The sequence below is a fragment of the Dreissena polymorpha genome, chromosome 13, assembly GCF_020536995.1.
Source record: "Dreissena polymorpha isolate Duluth1 chromosome 13, UMN_Dpol_1.0, whole genome shotgun sequence".
In the NCBI taxonomy this organism is placed as follows: Eukaryota; Metazoa; Mollusca; class Bivalvia; order Myida; family Dreissenidae; genus Dreissena; species Dreissena polymorpha.
The window spans coordinates 59,247,425-59,265,965 of NC_068367.1; the positions used below are offsets into that span (position 1 = coordinate 59,247,425).

The 18,541-nt window shown below is 37.8% G+C and overlaps 2 protein-coding genes across 3 annotated transcripts; both read left to right on the top strand.

Moving 5' to 3' along the window:
• Window positions 1-2,841: 2,841 nt before the first annotated feature.
• On the top strand, window positions 2,842-16,430 carry LOC127854816 (uncharacterized). Of its 2 annotated transcripts, none has more exons than XM_052389880.1 (5): window positions 2,842-4,271; window positions 4,380-5,716; window positions 10,682-10,769; window positions 11,232-11,399; window positions 16,231-16,430. In XM_052389880.1, the coding sequence occupies exons 1-5, from the start codon at window positions 3,071-3,073 to the stop codon at window positions 16,260-16,262; spliced, it is 2,826 nt and encodes a 941-aa protein (XP_052245840.1). In that variant the 5' UTR covers window positions 2,842-3,070; the 3' UTR covers window positions 16,263-16,430. The 2 variants fall into 2 exon arrangements, with proteins under 2 accessions (XP_052245840.1, XP_052245841.1); XM_052389881.1 differs by having other exon boundaries at window positions 4,488-5,716.
• A 275-nt stretch (window positions 16,431-16,705) lies between these two features.
• Window positions 16,706-18,517, top strand: LOC127854697 (piggyBac transposable element-derived protein 4-like). The gene has a single exon (XM_052389756.1). The coding sequence runs from the start codon at window positions 16,706-16,708 to the stop codon at window positions 18,515-18,517; it is 1,812 nt and encodes a 603-aa protein (XP_052245716.1).
• The last annotated feature ends 24 nt before the right edge of the window (window positions 18,518-18,541 follow it).

An 18,541-nucleotide genomic window follows, 5' to 3' on the forward strand; every position in this document is an offset into this window, starting at 1 on the left:
CATAGTTATGTCGGAACTTGGCTTTTTTCATCATTTAGAAATTAAATACAAAAATGAATTATGTGCACCTGTATTATGATAATTAATTTTTAAAATGTCTATTACACAATTATTGAAACAGTTTAAAAGGGAGGGGGTTTGTGGTGATATTAGTTACTTACCCTAACGGAAGTTCTCTCCCTTTGCAGCATAATCTTCATCCTGTTGGAAGGTGTGCTGTTTCAGAGCTGGTTCAGCCTCACTATTGTCCTCGGGTTGGTGAGTAGGCTGGTTCCAAGGGACAAAATCTATTAAGACTTGTTTTAGAATTTGTATGCATGTATAGGATTTGACAAAAATATAAATGATTTATTTTTAGATCACCTAGGCAAGTTTAATTGTCTGGTATTGTGCAATGTGCATGGTTCGTCAACTGTTACCATTATAGAAGTCACATTTTAGCTCACCTGAGCACAATGTGCTCATGGTGAGCTTTTGTGATCGCCTTTTGTCTGTCGTCCATCGTGCGCCGTCAACATTTGCCTTGTAAACACTGTAGAGGCCACATTTACTGTCCAATCTTCATGAAATTTGGTCAGGAGATTGGTCTCAATGATACCTTGGATGAGTTCGAAAATGGTTACGTTTGCTTGAAAAACATGGCTGCCAAAGGGCGGGGCATTTTTCCTTATATGGCTATATATGGCTATAGTGAAATCTTGTTATCACTCTAGAGGCCACATTTATTGTCTTATCTTCATGAAACTTGGTCAGAAGATTCATCCCAATAATATCTTGGATGAGTTAAAAAATGATGCCCGTTGGTTGAAAAACATGGCGCCAGGTGGCGGGGCATTTTTCCTTATATGGCTATAGTAAAACCTTGTTAACACTCTACAGGCCACATTTATATTTTCCGATATTCATGAAACTTGGTCAGAAGATTTGTCCCAATGGTACCGTGGATGAGTTCGAAAATGGTTTCGGTTTCTTTAAAAACATGGCCACCAGGGAGCGGGGCATTTTTCCTTATAAGGCTATATATGGCTTTTGTAAAATTTTGTGAACACTCTAGAGGCCACATTTATTGTCCAATCTTCATGAAATTTGGTCAGAAGATTTGTCTTATTGATATCTTGGATGAGTTCGAAAATGGTTATGTTTCCTTATATGGCTATAGTAAAATCTTGTTAACAGTATTATAGAGGCCACATTTACTGTCCAATCTTCATGAAACTTGGTCAGAAGATTCATCCCGATAATATCTTGGACGAGTTCAAAAATGATGCCGGTTGGTTAAAAAACATGGCTGCCAGGGGGTGGGGCATTTTTCCTTATATGGCTCTAGTAAAACCTCGTTAACACTCTAGAGGCCACATTTATTTTCCAATCTTCATGAAACTTTCAGATTATTTGTCCTAATAATATCTTGTTAGCTCAGGTGAGTGACTTTGGGCCTTTCAGGCCTTCTTGTTTATTTAATCCTGATGAAACTTGGGGTCAGAATGATTATCATAACAATCTCATGACTCTAACATGCCTCAATCTTGATGAAACTTGGTAAAAATGTTTATCTTGACAATATTATGGTCGACTTTGAATCTAGTTCATGTGTGTTCAAAGACTAGGTCATCAGGTCAAATCTTAGAAAAGCCCTATTACCACTCAAGAGGCCATATTTATGACTCAGTCTCGATGAAACTTGACCTGAATGTTTATTGCAAAAATGTATATACAGAATGTTACCCTGTGTCACATGTTTCTTAAAATTAGGTCACTTAGTCAAATTTTAGAAAGCCCAAATTACCTCTCTGGAAGCCACATGTTCAAACTTAATCATAATGCTCATCTTGACGATATCACGGCAATGTTTGTATCATGGGTCAAAAACTGTGTCAGAACGTCAAGGCTTTTAAAATTGGTGTTACTTGAACTCATGTGAGCGTGTCAGGGCCGTTTTGTTCATTACAGTTTTTAATATATTTACGAGTTCTCCACCCGGTAATAATAATAAGTTAAAGCATCTTGCGAGATGGACCAACAACACTTTTTAATAATCGTCTACTTCATAATTGCTGAAGGGAGATAAACCTATACAGTGTTGAATAAGGGTCTAAGTGTAGCTATTTCAGACATGTTGCACGAAAAAAGCAATTGACCATACTGGCTACCAGCTATGAATTTTAACTCTACTGACGTTAAAATCAATCGACTTAGTCGACGGTCGAGTGGGTATAAGACATCAAAGCCCTGTTGTTGTTGAACTTATAATATCGTGTTAAAAGCAGAATTTACATTGTAATTTAAATAAAAATGTGTGAAGGTCATGGGACCAAATTTTTTTAAATATTTAAAAAGCCAAATGTACCAGTAAATAAAAAAAACCCATCAATTAAACATACATGAAAAGATCACACATGCAAACTTTCCAGACCTCATGAAAACAATAATGGGAGAAGAATGAAAGTTTACTCCAGTAGAAATATATTTTGCTGGGAATATCAAATAAAAAATGTGCTATTTCATTTCAGCGATTATTTTTCAACATGGACAGACTGGACTGAGCAGACAGGCAGCAAGTGGTAATAAAATTCCAACGCAAGAAACTCAACCAAGTGAAACAGTTGAAACCGAATTTAACAATCAAAAAAGATTCAATGAAACTGATTAGAAAATCTGCCATATATTAGATGAGACCTCTTGTGAAAAGCACTCAAAGGAAATGTCTGTGGACAAAGAAGCAGTAGAAATCGTGAAAATTTCACCTGAGGTTATTCCGACTATTAAATTGTCCATTCAAAGGACAGGTGTGATGGAACAAATAAGTACTGAAATGACTGACAGTTTCAATGGCAATCAATATAACACAAAATATGATACTGGAAAAAACCTTGAAACATTTATATCTAGCAGAGATTCGGAAAAAAAAAATATTCCAAACAGAGAAACAAAATCTACAACCCTTTTGAACCATGTTGAGAGCTCCTTCCCTCGCAAATCTGCTGCAGAAAAAAGTTATGAAGTTTCAAGTACAATTGAAAAACTTACACCAGATAAAACATCATTCACAGGGAAAGTTGAAACCTTTTATATGACACTCAATTTCAAAAGTGAAAATAATAACCCTTATGTACAAGATACTAACCTACAAACGCTAAATAGAAAATCCAGAACTGTCATTGGAATATCTGAATTTATGGAGTATTGTAGAAATCAGCTTGGTGCAGTGACTGAAGTAACTGAAGATGTTTTGTCAGATAAACACAAAATAATGTCTGTTTTAAATGCCAGTGAATCATTGTGTGTGGATTACATGAAAGAGATACCTTCCCAAAAATATGTTTTCAATCATGAAGAAACGCTTTGCAAAAGCTTGGATGATGGAAATGATAGAAAGAATGGAAACAATAATTTATTTACTGAAACATCTGGTTGTCCCAATATTAGTGCATCTGTCCAATATGATGATTCATGTTGTTCCCTTGCGATGCAATCTGAAGACTATCTTAGCTTACATGTAGCAAATGAGCTGAAACAGCAAATAAGTACACAAGAATCATTATTACACTCATTAAAAACAATATTGAGTTATGATATGCTCCATTATGAAGGACTGCAATCCTTCTCTTGTTCCCTTACAAACACTGATTTTACCCAGGAAATACCCCGGTATTCAACTTACCTTTTGTTCTGCTTAATTTTGAGGAGAGAAAATCGGATGGAAGTTAATATAGTTTCTGCAATAGGAATTAACCTAACTGAACTGAACTTAACTGAAGTGTTGTCAATGAGCAAAATCAAACTTCGTGAAGAAACCATTAATTCAGCTGCAACAGGTTTGAAAGAGGTAGTTGTTTCTGACCCGACTTGGAAACCTCCACAACTTGATCTATTATTCAGCTCTGCTTTTGATATTGATGGACTGAAGTTGGATGCCTTATTAGAAGTGCTCAAAATAAAACCCCAATATCTGCCAAGCCAATTGAAGTTTGAGACGTTAAACATGACTCTGGATTCATCTGCGCTGTGTCTTTTGTCAATTCACAGCTTTGACGTTCAATTCCATAATTTACTCTCCTGGAAGGCTAACAACGTATTTGTTGTCAATATGTCATGTGGAGTTCCTTCCGAAGCGATTGTCAGTTACACAGATCTAGTTCAGATACAAGCTTTCTGCGTAACAGAACATAGTTGGGAGTTAACACATAGAAAGGGCAGAGATCCAGTCCCAATAGTATCTGGCAAGAAGGAAACGGATAAAGTTCAAATGGTAACTGACACAAAAGGAACAGGTCAAGTTCAAATGATAACTGACACAAAAGGAACAGGTCAAGTTCAAATGGTAACTGACACAAAAGGAACATGTCAAGTTCAACTGGTAACTGACACAAATGGAACAGGTCAAGTTCAAATGATAACTGACACAAAAGGAACATGTCAAGTGCAAATGGTAACTGACACAAAAGGAACAGGTCAAGTTCAAATGGTTACTGACACAAAAGGAACAGGTCAAGTTCAAATGATAACTGACTCAAAAGGAACAGGTCAAGTTCAAATGGTAACTGATACAAAAGGAACATGTCAAATTCATATGGTAAATGACGAAAAAGGAACAGGTCAAATTCATATGGTAAATGACAAAAAAGAAAAAGATCAAAATCAAATTGTAGCAGGCAAGACGAAAACTGATCTAGTTCATATGGTTACATACAAAAAGGAAACAGATCCACTAGAAATGTTAAGGGACAGAAAGGGAAAATATCAAAATCAAATGGTAATGGACAAGAAGGAAACTGATCCAGTTGACTCTGTAATTATAATCAAGAAAAACTACCTGACTGGCAAAAGGACTGCAAGAAAGCGAATGCCAAAGAAATTACCAAAACCAAGTTTGATTCTATGGGAGTTCCAGAGTGACATCTCTCGAATAATGACTCAACTAAGCAAAGAAACAGACTTAAGGCTTTATTGGAGAACTATTCTGATGGAATATTGTCAGAGGACTCTAGAACAACAAATAGCAAAAGATGTGTCTCAGAGACTGTATATAGCGCACCCGGAACAGTTGCACCAAACTGTTGCTGTGTATCCGATAAGGTCATTCCGTAATAGAGTGAACACTGGAGAACCAATAACTCGTGAGCAAGAAATGCAGTTTGAATGGCTGAGGTTCATAACCTTCCACAATTATGAAGGTGGAGGTAATGGCATCGCACTTGCTAGAAATGGTTTCTACCATGATCACGATCAAGGTCCTAATGCCACTCGATGCTTTGCATGTGATGTTGTTTGTGAAGAATGGACATTGTCTGACAATGTGGAACAGACCCATAGGAGATTATCCCCTAACTGCCCACTTCTCCACAACAACAGTGGTGAGGGTACACATAGAAATATCTCCATAGCAGCGGACGATGGACCCCAAAGAGCCACAAGCACTGCCAATGTGAATGTACAAGATGCCTCGGCCACTGGTGTATCCCACTCTCCCACTGCAACCAGTACCGCTCGACCGCCCCCGCCCAGTTCCATATCTCAGCCAACTCTATCTGGTTCCATATTCCCTCATGGCCGTGGCCCTGCCAACTTCAATCATCCAGCAACACCCGAAACTATTCCGCAGTTTGAAGCTGCAGCAGCTGCAGGTTCAAATGCCTCACCTGCTTTTACCAGCCAGTTCTCTGTCCCTCCGCTCACCAGACGCCTTGAAAATGGACAGTTAAATGTGTCTGAAGAGGTAAATTGTATTTATAAATATTTCTTCCTTCAATACATTTAGTCTTTATAAACATTCACGGTCTCACAATAATTCTTTTAAATCATTCTGTTTTCCCCTTTAACTTAGGAAAAGTGGGTTTGTGATATAACTTATATTATTGTCTTTTATGTAGAATTGCTATATAAATATATGGATTTTAATCATGAATTCTGTTACAAATATGTCTTCCTGATTTTGTAAGACAACTGATGTTTTGCTCTCAAATTTGAAATCATGTCGAGTTTAAACCTCATTTTCCTTTATATATTTATACATTTTTAAAAGGTTTTACTGTTTCCTGTTAAACCCAAGCATTGATTGTGTGGTAGGACCTATCGCCATCGAAGTATCTCTTCAAGTTGTAAAGATGTGGACGTTTAATAATTGTTGTAATGTAAATACTACTGGTAGCATATGTTTAGAACAACTAATTTGACCAGTGTACCTAAAATCAGTTTTCTGGATTTAGTTGGTAGTGGGTTTTTCTCTAGGCTGATAAAACCTGCATGCTTTTAGACATATATAGATATTTCCATAGTATCAGCTTTAGTTAAAACTAGGGTCAAAGGTTGCATTACATTAAAATATAGTATAATTGCTTAGATATGGCATAGTTCACATTAATATAGTGATTTAAATCTGGGTTGAGCATGTCAATTATTTTCACCATTAGTTATTTACAGTAAAATATCTCAGAAAACAAAAAGTTTTTAAAAAAAAGACACTTTTGGAAAATAGGCTTCTCGCCCATTCTTTTCAGCTAACCTGAGTGCAACCTGTTCATGGTGAGCTTTTGTGATCGTCTAATGTCTGTCTGTTGTTTGTTGTCAATATTTACCTTTTTAACACTCCAGAGGCATATTCTATTTCCAATCGTCATGCAAATTGTTCAGATCAGTTATCCAAATATTATCTTGGCCAAGTTTGAAACTTGGTCACGTGAGGTCAAAAACTAGTTCACTAGGTCTAATGTTTTAAAACAGATTGTTATCTGCCGCTGTAGGCGAAGGAATATAGTTTTAGCGTTGTCCGTCCATCAGTCTTTCAGTCCATTCCTAAGTCGGAATGCTTCAGAAACTTACAAGATTTTAACATGAAACTTCATGGATGTATAGATATCAATGAGGAGAAGTGCCATGCACAAGATCCATAACCCTACACTCTCTTCAATAAGAGTTATTGCCCTTTGTTGTTTTCATATGATGTTACTTTTCAGGGCCAATTCTCTGAAACTATACAATATTTCATCATGAAACTTCATGATTTTATAGATGCTGAAAAGTGACATGCACAAGAAACATAACCCTACACATTCTTATATAAGAGTTATCGCGTGTTGTTGTTTTTATGCCCCCAGATCGAATGATCGGGGGCATATTATTTTTGGCCTGTCTGTCTGTCATTCTGTCACTCTGTCATTCTGTCCCAAAACATAAACCTTGGTTAAAGTTTTGCGAAAATTTTTGCAATATTGAAGATAGCAACTTGATATTTAGCATGCATGTGTATCTCATGGAGCTGCACATTTTGAGTGGTGAAAGATCATCATCCTTCAAGGTCAAAAGTAAAAAAATACAATCCAAGGGAAGTAATAAGCTTTTAAAGGGAGATAATTTCTAAACCTGCCAAATGATATATTGAAATTTTATTTCAAAGCAGCACAATAGGGGGCATTTTGTTTCTTACAAACACATCTCTTGTTATACATGTATAATGTAATCTGTCAGGGCTTTATCTCAGTTAAAAACAATATTTTAACATGAAACTTTGTGGTAGCATATATATTAATAAGGATAATTGCAATGCATACAGACAGTAACCCTACATTTTGTTATATTACAAATATTGTCCTGTTTATCCATCCTCGTGTCTTTAAAAAAAAAAAAATTTTTTTAGTAAATTTAAAAATTAAAGAAAAAAATGAAGAAAAACATAAAATTGAATTGAACTCATTTTGTCACATTTTGTCAATTTTAATTGATTCATGAAAGTATTGACTGCTGCAATTGCATCACAGGTACAAATAAGTTAGAAAAGGCACAAACCTTCAAATACTCTTTTCTTTTAGTTGTGTCCCTATGAATTAGATATCAAAATTTATTTTACGATGGGAGTTATCAAGTAAATGAATTTGCTTGTTTGTCTATGTTTCCATGACAAACTGTTGAAATTCCTGACAGAACACTTCATGTAATAATGCCTTTTAAACCAGCATGCCATGTTCATGTTACAAGACTTATGAAAACAAATACCTATGACAACACATATAATGTAAAATTTTAACATGCGGCCAATAATTGAAACGTTTAAAAGACTTATGAAAACAAAGACCTATGACAACACATGTTAGGGACCATAATGAAACTTTTTAAATAGAAGAGGGTGTGTATATTTAATATGTTATGTTTATTATCAGATTGATTTTTTTTTATCTTCTTTCGTTACACAGCTGGTTTTGACTGTATCTCGTCATTTATGAGTCAATATTTTAATTACTTGAAACATTGTGATCGCAAGAAATACAAGTATATTTGGGTCAAAGGTCACAGCCATATTAAAATATTGTAGGCCGCTGTGGCGTAGAGGATATGGTGTCCGCCAAGCAACCGGGAGGTCATAGGTTTAATCCCCACTGTGGGAGCTTTTTATGCCCCCCTTCGAAGAAGAGGGGGTATATTGCTTTGCACATGTCGGTCGGTCTGTCTGTCGGTCGGTCGGGCCGTCCACCAGGTGGTTTCCGGATGATAACTCAAGAACGCTTGGGCCTAGGATCATGAAACTTCATAGGTACATTGATCATGACTTGCAGATGACCCCTATTGATTTTGAGGTCACTAGGTCAAAGGTCAAGGTCACGGTGACCAGAAATAGTAAAATGGTTTCCGGATGATAACTCAAGAACGCTTAGGCCTTGGATCATGAAACTTGATAGGTAGATTGATCATGACTCGCAGATGACCCCTATTGATTTTCAGGTCACTAGGTCAAAGGTCAAGGTCACAGTGACCCGATATAGTAAAATGGTTTTCGGATGATAACTCAAGAACGCTTATGCCTAGGATCATGAAACTTCGTAGGTAGATTGATAATGGCTGGCAGATGACCCCTATTGATTTTCAGGTCACTAGGTCAAAGGTCAAGGTCACAGTGACCCGAAATAGTAAAATGGTTTCTGGATGATAACTCAAGAATGCTCATGCCTAGGATCATGAAACTTCATGGGTACATTGATCATGACTCGCAGATGACCCCTATTGATTTTGAGGTCACCAGGTCAAAGGTCAAGGTCACGGTGACCCGAAATAGTTAAATGGTTTCCGGATGATAACTCAAGAATGCTTATGCCTAGGATCATGAAACTTCATAGGTACATTGATCATGACTCGCAGATGACCCCTATTGATTTTCAGGTCACTAGGTCAAAGGTCAAGGTCACGGTGACTCAACATAGAAAAAATGGTTTACCCATGATAACTCAAGAACGCTTACGCCTAGGATCATGAAACTTTATAGGTACATTGATCATGACTCGCAGATGACCCCTATTGATTTTCAGGTCACTAGGTCAAAGGTCAAGGTCACAGTGCCAAAAAACGTATTCACACAATTGCTGCCACTACAACTTACAGCCCATAGGGGGGGCATGCATGTTTTACAAACAGCCCTTGTTTAGATCTCTCCCAAAGACACCAAGTAAAGGTTCTAGTCCCAGGAAACAGACTCGAGAGCGTTTAAAATAAGCCTTAGGCTTTCGATGCAATCGAGCTAAAATAAATATGTTTAAACTAAATATTGTATCATACAGCTTTAATTTTCAGAAGAAAACTTAATAATTCATCGGACAATTTTGGAATAACCTGCCACAAATTCCCTACCTCCCTACTTTTTATTGGGGCACTTCTTCTACCTACTGGTTTAAATACACAGTCATAGCTATTATATGTTGCAAAAGCAATAATTATATTATTAAATCTCTGTACTGCTTGGTGATAATTATAATAGGACAGGTTTTATCCCCTATTATGTGGTAGGAAGACATTTAACCATTATGAACTTTGTCTGTTCTAGTTGACAGGAGAACATTTATCGGGTCACCTATTTCGAGGTCATTATAACATGTAGTTTGCGACATTATTACTATCAGTATGGCCAACATATTTCAAAATGACGTTGGATTAAAATGAAATAAATTATTAGAAACTTGTTTGAAAAACACAGGTCTGACTTGATGTACTGGTCTTCAAACCAGCACAAAAAAATTCAACCTGGTAATATCTTGCTGAAAATACATGTACATGGAAATATTGACGTAAAGAGACTCTGCATCCCAATTTTTAAATGTCAAATTATCTTGTTTGCATAACAAAAATACGATAACGTTGCCCTTGTGATTAGGGAGAAGAAACCTAAGGTTTTGAATTTAGGATGTTCGTAGACAATATCATTTAGTTTAATAGCCTAGAAATAATTAATTTGATTTGTATATTTACTCGAGTGATTCATCTTGCACATAGCTAACGCAATTGTTATTTGGGTAACGGGGGCAGTGCATTGTTACAGGCGATGCCCTGTTACAAAGGCAATCCTTGTACACTGCACATGGGTTTTATTTCCCATGCCAAGTACGAAAAGAAGGTCAGGTTCTGGTTGCTATGGCAACAAATGAGACAAGAAATACTGCTGAAAATGGTGGTTTTCTGGATCCTGCGATAACTTTAAAAGTTATTCATATTTTTTCATGAAACTTAAAACATGGATAGATGGCAATATGGACATCATGCACGTCATTTCATTTTGTTCCTATGTCAAAAATTCTGGTTTCTATGGCAACAAATATTTAAAAAAAATAATAATCTGACAGTGGTGGAGCCTGTAGGAGACATATATTGCTTGGCTATAGTCTTGTTAAACATTTTTATACAAATAAGTTTGTTTGAATTTCAGGGCACTAATCCTATAGTGGCACAGCCATTGCATGATCCAGAAAATAGGGAATACGAAGGTTTCGGCCCCACTGACTTGGACAGTCTTGGTAAGATTATTATTATATACCGGTAAACGTTCCATTAGCTTTTTTAAGTGTTTTGTATTAAGTAACAACAAAACAAACAGATGAGATTAATGTGACAGGTGGCGGTACTGGTCCTGACATATCAAAATCATTATGAATAAAAAAGCAAGAGTAAGTACGTCAATTTACTGTGAACACTTGATATATTTCGGGCAACAGATTCATATACACGCTAAATGTCTTCATATATGCACATGAAAGCATCGGAACTCAACAGCAGGAAATAATCTGCCAAACATTTGTATTCAAAACTTTAAATGTTTAATTATTGATCTTTTTATTTCCATCTTTAAGACATGACAAGCCTTTAGTGGTTCTCTATCAATTTTGTTCATATGTGATAGATATTCATTTGATTGTAAATTGTATTGATGTCAAATAAGAACAGAAGAAACTTATCTGAAACATTCCATTCAATTGCAGATATAAGTATTGATGGACAACTTTTCCCTCCGGATCACCCTCCAGACGATATACTTATACCGGTAATCTCACTTGCTGCACAAAGAGTTGGCCGTGTGACAGTTGGGAATACTGTACCCTTAGTTGGGAGAACTCTACCCTTAGATGGGAGGAATGTTCCCTTAGATGGTAATTATCAAACGGTTTGTCTTCTATCACTTGCCTCATGTTCTATATGCAAGAGATATAAATGAAAATTCCGTCCAGTTATCTATCTCTAAGTATGTTTGATGAAATTTGCATCTCAACAATTAATCAAGCTTGATTCATGCAACTTGTTGTAATTATAGAATGTAGTAAATCTTGTTTGTTTTCGTGTAAAATGGAGAACACATGTATCAAAACGTCAAAGTAAGCACATTAATTTCTACAACTATGTTGTTCACTAGGTCAACTAAAACAAATGGTTGCGAAAAATCTACAAGTGAAATTTTGTGCACAATCATCATGTAACTTAATCAGAAAATCTGTCCCAATGATACATGTATATTGGACGAGTTCAAAAATGGTTCTGGTCAGTTTAAAATCATGGAAGCCCGAAGGCTAAGCAGTTTTCATTATATGGCTATGGTAAAACCTTGTGAATACTCTAGAGGTCACATTTATTGCAAAATCTTGAAACTTGCTTGGAACATTTCATCGAGTGATATCTCAGCCGATTTCGAAAAATGGTTCCAGTCCGTTTCTTATTTGGCTATAGTGAAATGTTGTGGACTTGCTAGAAATCCCTTTTTAGCTCATCTATTTTTTGAAAAAAAATTATGAGCTATTGTCATCACCTTGGCGTCGGCGTCGGCGTCGGCGTCCGGTTAAGTTTTGCGTTTAGGTCCACTTTTCTCAGAAAGTATCAATGCTATTGCATTCAAACTTGGTACACTTACTTACTATCATGAGGGGACTGGGCAGGCAAAGTTAGATAACTCTGGCGTGCATTTTGACTGAATTATGTGCCCTTTTTATACTTAGAAAATTGAAAATTTTGGTTAAGTTTTGCGTTTAGGTCCACTTTTTTCAGAAAGTATCAATGCTATTGCATTCAAACTTGGTACACTTACTTACTATCATGAGGGGACTGGGCAGGCAAAGTTAGATAACTCTGGCGTGCATTTTGACAGAATTATGTGCCCTTTTTATACTTAGAAAATTGAAAATTTTGGTTAAGTTTTGTGTTAAGGTCCATTTTATTAGCTCATCTATTTTTTGAAAAAAAATTATGAGCTATTGTCATCACCTTGGCGTCGGCGTCTGCGTCGGCTTCGGCGTCCGGTTAAGTTTTGCGTTTAGGTCCACTTTTCTCAGAAAGTATCAATGCTATTGCATTCAAACTTGGTACACTTACTTACTATCATGAGGGGACTGGGCAGGCAAAGTTAGATAACTCTGGCGTGCATTTTGACTGAATTATGTGCCCTTTTTATATTTAGAAAATTGAAAATTTTGGTTAAGTTTTGCGTTTAGGTCCATTTTATTCCTTAAGTATCAAAGCTATTGCTTTCATACTTGCAACACTTACTAACTACCGTAAGGGGACTGTGCAGGCAAAGTTATGTAACTCTGACTGGCATTTGGACCGAATTATGGGCCCTTTATACTTAGAAAATTGAAAGTTTGGTTAAGTTTTGTGTTTTGGTCCACTTTACACCTAAAGTATCATAGATATTGCTTTCATACTTGGAACACTCGCAAACTATCATAAGGGTACAGTAAAAGGACAAGTTGCATAACTCTGGATGTCATTTTTACGGAATTATGGCCCTTTTTTGACTTAGTAACTTTGAATATATGGTTAAATTTTGTGTTTCGATCCACTTTACTTCTTAAGTATCAAGGCTATTGCTTTCAAACTTCAAATACTTTCATGCTATCATGAGGTTACTGTACCTGGCAAGTTGAATTTTACCATGACCATTGAATGACCTTGACTCTCAAGGTCAAATTATTAAATTTCTCTAAAATTGCCATAACTTCTTTATTTATGATTAGATTTGATTGATACTTTGACAAAACTGCTCTTACCTGACATACCACAATAGACTCCACCCAAACCAACGCCCGTGCCCCCCCCCCCCCCAACCCCCCCCCCCCCCTATTTTTATACGCCCGTATAAAATACGGGACGTATTATGTGAAACCCCTTGGCGGGCGGCGGGCGGGCGGCGGGCGGAAGGCATCACTTTGTCCGGACTCTAATTCAAATTGTATTCATCCGATCTTCACCAAACTTGGTCAGCAGTTGCATCTAGTTGATATCTAAGCCAAGTTCGAATATGGGTCATGCCGGGTCAAAAACTAGGTCATAGGGTCAATAAGTGCATTTTCAAAGGGGCCACTTTGTCCGGACTCTATTTCAAATTGTATTCATCCGATCTTCACCAAACTTGGTCAGCAGTTGCATCTAGTTGATATATAGGCCAAGTTCGAATATGGGTCATGCCGGGTCAAAAACTAGGTCATAGGGTCAATTAGTGCATTTTCAACGGCGCCACTTTGTCCGGACTCTAATTCAAATTGTATTCATCCGATCTTCACCAAACTTGGTCAGTAGTTGCATCTAGTTGATATCTAGGCCAAGTTCGAATATGGGTCATGCCGGGTCAAAAACTAGGTCATAGGGTCAATAAGTGCATTTTCAAAGGGGCCACTTTGTCCGGACTCTATTTCAAATTGTATTCATCCGATCTTCACCAAACTTGGTCAGCAGTTGCATCTAGTTGATATATAGGCCAAGTTCGAATATGGGTCATGCCGGGTCAAAAACTAGGTCATAGGGTCAATTAGTGCATTTTCAACGGCGCCACTTTGTCCGGACTCTAATTCAAATTGTATTCATCCGATCTTCACCAAACTTGGTCAGTAGTTGCATCTAGTTGATATCTAGGTCAAGTCCGAATATGGGTCATGCTGGGTCAAAAACTAGGTCAAAGGGTCAATTAGTGCATTTTACTTTGTCCGGACTCTAATTCAAATTGTATAAATCTTATCTTCACCAAACTTGGTCAGTAGTTGCATCTAGTTGATATCTAGGCCAAGTTCGAATATGGGTCATGCCAGGTAAAAAACTAGGTCATAGGGTCAATTAGTCCATTTTCAACAGCGCCACTTTGTCCGGACTCTTATTCAAATTGTATTCATCCGATCTTTACCAAACTTGGTCAGTAGTTGCATCTAGTTGATATCTAGGTCAAGTTCGAATATGGGTCATGTCGGGTCAAAAACTAGAAGTTGTATCTAGACAATATCGAGGTCAGGTTTGAATATGGGTCATGCTGGGTCATGGGGTCACATAGTGCATTTCAAGCATTTTGCATGGTGTCCGCTCTCTAATTGAAGTAGTTTTCATCTGATCTTCACCAACTTTGGTCAGAAGTTGTGTCTAGATGATATATAGGTCAAGTTCAAGGTGTCCAAAACCTTCAAACGGGCGTATCTTGTGACAGTTTGGCACTCTTGTTTTTTTTTTTTTTTTTTTTTTTGTTTTTTTTTTAAGATCATCTCACAAATGACCACCACACCCTCACACTATACCCCCCCCCCCCACCCCCTCCCCAATTTTTTTTTTAAACGGTTAAAAAACAAAACTATTTATTTTGATTATTTTATGTTTGAAATACCGTCCAACCATCGCACCCAAGAATCCCCCCCCCACCCCCCCTCCCCCCACCCGAATCCCCCCCCCCCCATTTTTTTTTTTTTTTTTTTTTTGAAGATCATCTCACAAATTACCACCACACCCTCACACTATACCCCCCCACCTCACCCCCCCCCCCCCCCCCAATTTTTTTTTATGAAACGGTTAAAAAACACAAATATTTATTTTTATTATTTTATGTTTGAAATACCGTCCAACCATCGCACCCAAGAATCCCCCCACACCCCCCCCCCACCCCGATTTTGTTTTTCCTTTTTTTTCGCATTTTTGGAAGAAAATGTAATAAATGTCCACACCCCCACACAATGCACCGCTCTTCACTCCACCCCTCCCTCCTTTGTGATTGAAAATGAGAGTCCCTTCACCTTTAAAAAGAAAATAGATGAGCGGTCTGCACCCGCAAGGGGGTGCTCTTGTTTTGTTCTATTATCATAAAACTTGCTCAGAACATTCGTTATAATGACAGCTTGACATGAGTTCGTAAATGGTTTTGGTTCATTGAAAAACATTGCCGCATGGGGACCATGCAGTTTTACTTATGTAGCTATAGTGAAACCTTGGGAACACTCTAGAGTTTTATTGCCCAATCTTCATGAACTTGGGTTTGACCATTTTTTCCAATTATATCTCAGCCGACGTTTAAACTGGGTCTCGCGAGACAAACACTGTCAAGTCAAAATAAAGAAAAATCTGTTTACTCTCTAGAAGCCACATTTATTGCAAAATCTTATTGAAACTAGGTCAGAAGAGCTAATGTGGTATAAAAACTAAGTAACTTGGTCGAATTTACTAAAAAGGCTTCAAGTTGCTGACACTAGAGGCCCCATTTATTGATGAAACCTGGTTAGGACATTTGTCCCATTGATATGTCTTCTGAGTTTTGGAACTGGGTCATGTGGGGTAAGAAACTATGTTACTGTTTTAAATGAAAGAAAACGCGTGTGAACACTCTAGAAACCACATTTATTACCCAATTGTCGTCAAATTTGTTTGGACATTTCTCGCAATCATTTCTCGGTAGAGTTCAAAACTGGGTCAAGTGGCCTAAAAATAGGTCACTTGGTAAAATTTACTTAAAAGCTTGCAAATACTCTGGAATGTACATGTTGTCCCAATCATCATGAAGCTTGCTCAGAATATATGTTCTAATTATATCTTGCCTGTGTTCTAAAATGGTTCCTTGGACATCAAAAAAGCTGATCAAAGCAGTTCAGTACCTTTGGCTCTCAATGGCCGTCTAAGGCCTTTTGGGGTCTTGATTAGGTACCTCAGGTTGCGAGAAATGATTTGTACATCAAATGTATGTTTCAGCCTTACCGCCACCAGACTTACCACGTATGTAGACTTTGCCCTATCACTTACGCACGGCATCCATGTGGAATTGCAGAACAGCAGTGAGCTCACCAATGTCAACCATGCGCTATTTGCAACATGTGCATGTGTACAGTCTGCAACAACCCATAGGGCTGATAAGGGGAGATGATCGATGGCGGAGGTGTTTACAACGGCTGTGTTAACCCTTTGCCTGCCATACGCGACCACAGCTCGCGATAAGCTTTATCTCTATCCACTGCCAATCGCGACCTCAGGTCGTTTCAGGGGGTTTCCCTGTTCTGTTGCCTCGATTGAGATTTACTAGTGGAATTTTACTACGAAATGTTTACATTTCCATTCATAAATGCTTGTCACGTGATCTGCAACGTCATTTCATCTAAAAATATTAGCCAATAAGTGTTTATATGCTGAACAAAATCCAACACAAAGAAAAGGAAAGTCAACAGTCAAAATGGCGAACCGTCGAATGAACCTTGATGATGTTCTCAATCAATTGTGGACAGAAAGCGATAGTGAGGACGAATTGTTGGATAATATTGATGAAGATGATGTTTTAGAAGATGTTTTATTGAGTGCTAGTGTTATTAATGAAATTAATCTGGAACAATCTGTGCGTGACAAGGATTTTCCAATTGACACAGAAAATGGCTGGTCGAATGTTGACACTCCACCTGTTGTGATGGAATTTGATAGCCATGTAGGCTTGAATGCCGAAGATATCCCCAATGATATAACACCTTTGAGTATGTTGAATGTGTTGTTTGATGAAAGCATGTGGCAAAATATGGTGACACAAACAAATAAATATGCACAGTCAAGAATTCAAAATGCACACAGTCTCAAGCCACACAGCAGACTGACCAGGTGGGTGGATACAACTGTTGATGAAATGAAAGTGTTCATGTCGCTCGTGCTTCTCATGGGAATTGTTAGGAAACCATCATTAGAAGATTATTGGTCCACACATGAAAACATTGAAACACCATTCTTTAACAGAACCATGTCAAAAAACAGGTTTCTTCTTATACTGTCAAATTTCCATATTGTTGACAATGATAGTGATGACAAATCCGACAGACTTTATAAAATCCGACCCTTCCTCCAAATGATTATAGACAATTTTCAGAAGTATGTGCCAGAGCGAGATTTGAGCTTTGATGAGGGTACATGTCCATTCAAAGGAAGGGTTCAATTCAGGGTATATAATCCACAGAAACCAAATAAATTTGGAATGAAACTGTTCGAACTGTGTGAGGCATCATCTGGGTATTGTGTCGGTATTGACATCTACCACGGAAATACGGACTGTGCTACATATGTCGAAACATTGGAGGATGAAACTGAAGATGGTCATGTCACTTCCCACTACATTGACATAACGCAAACGTCCAAAATCGTTCTTGGAATGATGGCACGCACGGGAACACTGACCAAAGGGCACCATGTTTACATGGACAATTATTATACGTCTCCGGAATTGTATGATGTTCTGTCATCATATGATACTTATGCATGTGGAACAGTGCGCATCAACAGAAAGGAAGTGCCTAAGGCTTTCGGCTCAGTGAAGCTAAAGCAGGACGAAACCATCTTCAGGCGACGTGAAAATCTCCTCGCATTGAAGTACCATGACAAGCGAGACGTTCACATGTTGTCAACAATACATGAGGCCAAGTCGGTGATGACAAATAAAGTTAATCGCAAGACAAATGAGCCCATCATGAAGCCATCTGCAATTGTGGACTACATACAAAAAATGGGAGGCGTTGATCTTTCAGATCAAATTGTTCAGTACTATGATGTGCTCCGCAAATGTGTAAAGTGGTGGAAAAAATTGTACTTTCACCTCTTCAATATACTTGTGGTCAACGCTTACATACTGCACATGAAGTACAGCCAGCAGCAAAAGAAGCGTTCCCACATGGACTTCCGAAATACATTGGTAACGGAACTGATCGAGTCTGCCCCAAACGCTCTGAAACCACAACGGAAGGGACGGAAGTCTGAACACTTGGCCCGACTGACCGAACGCCATTTCATTGGGCACTGCAAGCCCAAGCCAGGTGCGAAGAAACAGAAGGTCACCAGGGACTGCATTGTTTGCAATGGAAGTTCAAAAAATAGGGAGGGGTTCAAGAGAAAACAAACGGCATATGAATGCATTCAGTGTGAGAAGCCGATGTGTAATCCGGAGTGTTTCATGCGCTACCATACACTCAAATACTACAAGCCTGAAAGCAATCAAGAGAGCGACAGCGAATAAATTAATTATAATATGTACATACGT